This window comes from Haematobia irritans, chromosome 2 (genome assembly GCF_050003625.1).
Source record: "Haematobia irritans isolate KBUSLIRL chromosome 2, ASM5000362v1, whole genome shotgun sequence".
NCBI lineage: Eukaryota > Metazoa > Arthropoda > Insecta > Diptera > Muscidae > Haematobia > Haematobia irritans.
In genome coordinates, this window is record NC_134398.1 from 87,764,501 (window position 1) to 87,768,080 (window position 3,580).

General features: G+C 36.5%; 1 protein-coding gene across 1 annotated transcript; it reads left to right on the forward strand.

The window, feature by feature from the left end:
* Positions 1–1,225: 1,225 nt before the first annotated feature.
* LOC142224729 (uncharacterized) lies at positions 1,226–1,851 on the forward strand. Its single transcript, XM_075294515.1, has 2 exons — positions 1,226–1,585; positions 1,696–1,851. Exons 1-2 carry the CDS (start codon positions 1,226–1,228, stop codon positions 1,849–1,851), a joined length of 516 nt encoding a protein of 171 aa, XP_075150630.1.
* Positions 1,852–3,580: the final 1,729 nt, after the last annotated feature.

Here is a 3,580-nt window from a genome sequence, read left to right on the forward strand (position 1 = left end):
AGTGCATGTAAACGGACGAGACAATGTAGGTCTCTTAAGAGGAATAGCGGTCGACAGTTTTCTTCCGAAACAATACGCATGCATGGCAATTATGGATGATTGTTATGAGATTCTTCAGTCTGGACACCCAAAATTCTAATCTCAACATTAATGAATTTTCACCATGTACCGTATTCTTGTGAAACATGGAATCTTATTCGCATGCGGTCGGAAGCAAAAAATGCTACCAATTCTGCTAAAACAAGAAATGCGAGAACACTAACACAAAGAGAGCACGCGAGAATGGACAAAATGGTGAAAAAAGGCGCTAGATCGGACAAAAGGGACTGGAGCAACCAGATCGCCCTAACAGCACAAGCAGCAACAGCAGACACACATCGCAGCCGAGACTTATATAAATCAGTTCGTCAGCTGACGAGGTCCAAGCCATTAAGAAGCAGTAACGGCGAGTTAACGTCAATAAAAGAGGAGCAAATCAAAATATGGAAAGTACTATAAAGAGCTGCTCACGGCACCCACACACCCCCTGGAAAACATATGCAATTGCCCTGGGCATGAAGAAGCACTACATTTTGACACTTCCTGTCCCAACATACCGGAAATATACCAAGCTATTTCATCTCTGAAGTCAACAAATCTCCTGGCCCAGACAACATATCTCCGGAGTTATTTAAAGCCGATAGCTCGCTGAGTGCCGAACTTTTACAACCACTTGTATCAAATTTTTGGTAAACAGACGTCTTACCGACGGAAGCCAAGGAAGGAGTTATTACTTTGCTCCCAAAGAAAGGCGACCTATCTATGTAAGAACTGGAGGGGAATCACATTAAACATGATCAACAAAGTAATAGCACATATCCTGAACAAGCGGCTATCAGACTTTGTAAATCCAAGCTTGAGAAACGAACAAACTGGCTTTAGAACGCGGCGGCCTTGCGTCGACCATGTCAACACTATACGAATAATAGTCGAACAATCCGGTGAGTGGCGCTCACCACTTTATCTGTGCTTCATTGACTTTACAAAAGCTTTTGATACCATACGACACGAAGTATTACTGAAAGCGCTGGAATGTAAGAGAGTTCAAAAAAAAAAAAATAATACGAATAATAGCTAGCCTTTACGACGGTGCAACTTGCTTAGCGACCAAATAAAAGTCGAAATAGGCGTACGCCAAGGATGTGTCCTCTCACCACTCCTCTTCAACTTACTTCTCGATGTAATTATGTCACGAGTATCTCAGAGTCACAGAGGAATAACCTGGGGACTACAAGGAAACCTCTGCGATCTCGACTACGCCGACGATATTTGCCTTATTGCGCATAAGGGCACAGAAATCCAAGGTATGCTGAACGATCTTAATAAGTATGCGGTGACTGCTGGAATGTCCATAAATATCCAAAACACAAAAGCCATGCGAATCAATGCGAGCAACAATGATACAATTGCAGTAGATCGGAAGCCAATTGAAAATGTAAACACATTCTGCTACTTGGGAAGCATTATAACATCCGATGGTGGTACATCTGAAGATATAAAAAATCGTCTCAATAAGGGCCGAGCCGCTTTCGCGCCCTTAGAGAAGGTATGGCGTTCAACATACATATCGGGGACCACGAAAATTAACATCTTCAACGCAAGCATAAAATCAGTAATACTGTATGGTTGTAAGACATGGAATTTCGCAATCTACAGGCTTTTCAAGTATTTATTAATCGCTGCCTAAGGAAAATAGTACGAATATTTTGGCCAAATACTATCACAAAGGAAGAACTATGGCGTACCACCGAGCAGCAACCTGCATTATTGGAAATTGAAGAAGAAAATGGATGTGGATCGGGCATACCCTAAGGAAGCCGCACGATGACATAAGAAGAACAGCACTTGATTGGAATGAAGAGGTAGACCACATATATATATATATATATATATATATATATATATATATATATATATATATATATATATATATATATATATATATATATATATATATATATATATATATATATATATATATATATATATATATATATATATATATATATATATATATATATATATATATATATATATATATATATATATATATATATATATATATATATATATATATATATATATATATATATATATATATATATATATATATATATATATATATATATATATATATATATATATATATATATATATGCGAACGTATTATCTCCGCAGCAGTCGGGAAGTCACCTTCAACGTCATCAGCCAGTTTATGTAGGGTCCGAATAGCTAATTATGGGGCACAGTTAGGGATGCCAGATTTTTTTTTTTTTTTTTTTTTTTTTTATTTTTATTTACATTACAACTGAGTCATACTCATCTAGTAATTTACAATTATTAGCTCATTATCTTATTGCTAAAATATATAGCAAAGAATACAATTTTTGAGAAGAAACTCAAGACTTTCTCTCTAGTTGGGTTCTTGAACGAATTTTAGATGACCAAATCCATTGGGGTTGTCCTCTGTAACCTTCTTATTGGTAGATAGTTTTGGAATATGGTGTTCAATTCGGCGTTTACATGACATCGCAATTTATTAGCGTGACTCTGCGCAGCAAATGATATTTCTTCTACAATAGGCTTAACTTGTAAATCTCTGTGAAGATCGGAATTTCGGATGTACCAAGGTGCATTAACCATGGTACGTAAAATCTTGTTTTGGGTTTTCTGAATACATTCGACATAGTTGTTTGAAGCACAGCCCCATAGCTGGATTCCATACATCCAAATTGGCTTAATCATTTGATTATAAATGAGGACTTTGTTTTTTATGGATACCTTACTATCCACAAAAAGCCAATATAGCTGACTAAATTTTAGTTTCATCTCTTGGTTTTTCTTCTTGACATGTTCCTTCCATTTGATTTTCGTGTCCAATGTCATTCCGAGGTATTTGGCATTATTGGCGTAAGGGATTTGTATATTATTTATAAATATTGGCGTTGGCGATACTCTTTTATTTGTAAATAACATGTGAATTGATTTACTTTCATTTATATGCATTCTCCATCTAGTAATCCAATCGTGAATCTCTGTCAGAGTTTTTTGTAGTTTGTTGGTTGCTTGTTTCTCTGACTCCGAGGTGCAAAGCAACGCAGTATCATCCGCAAATGTAGCTATCGTCGACGATATCTGAGTTGGAACATCTCTTGTAAATAGTAAGTACAATAGAGGTCCAAGCTCACTCCCTTGGGGTACTCCGGCTTGTACTGGTTTAAGGGTAGAATATTCATTTGCATGTTTTACGCGGAAATGCCGATCTGTTAAATATGATTCCAATATTTGATAGAACTCCGTTGGGAGATCGTTATACAATTTAAAAAGAAGGCCTTTATGCCAAACTTTATCGAATGCCTTGCTTATGTCAAGAAACACAGCAGAGCAGACTTGTTTATTTTCTATAGCTTTTTCTGCGACATCTATTATACGGTGTACTTGCTGCACAGTAGAATGTTGACTTCTGAAGCCAAATTGATGGTCAGGAATTAATTTTCTCTGTGTAGTGATCAATTCCAGTCTTTTTAATAGAAGTTTTTCA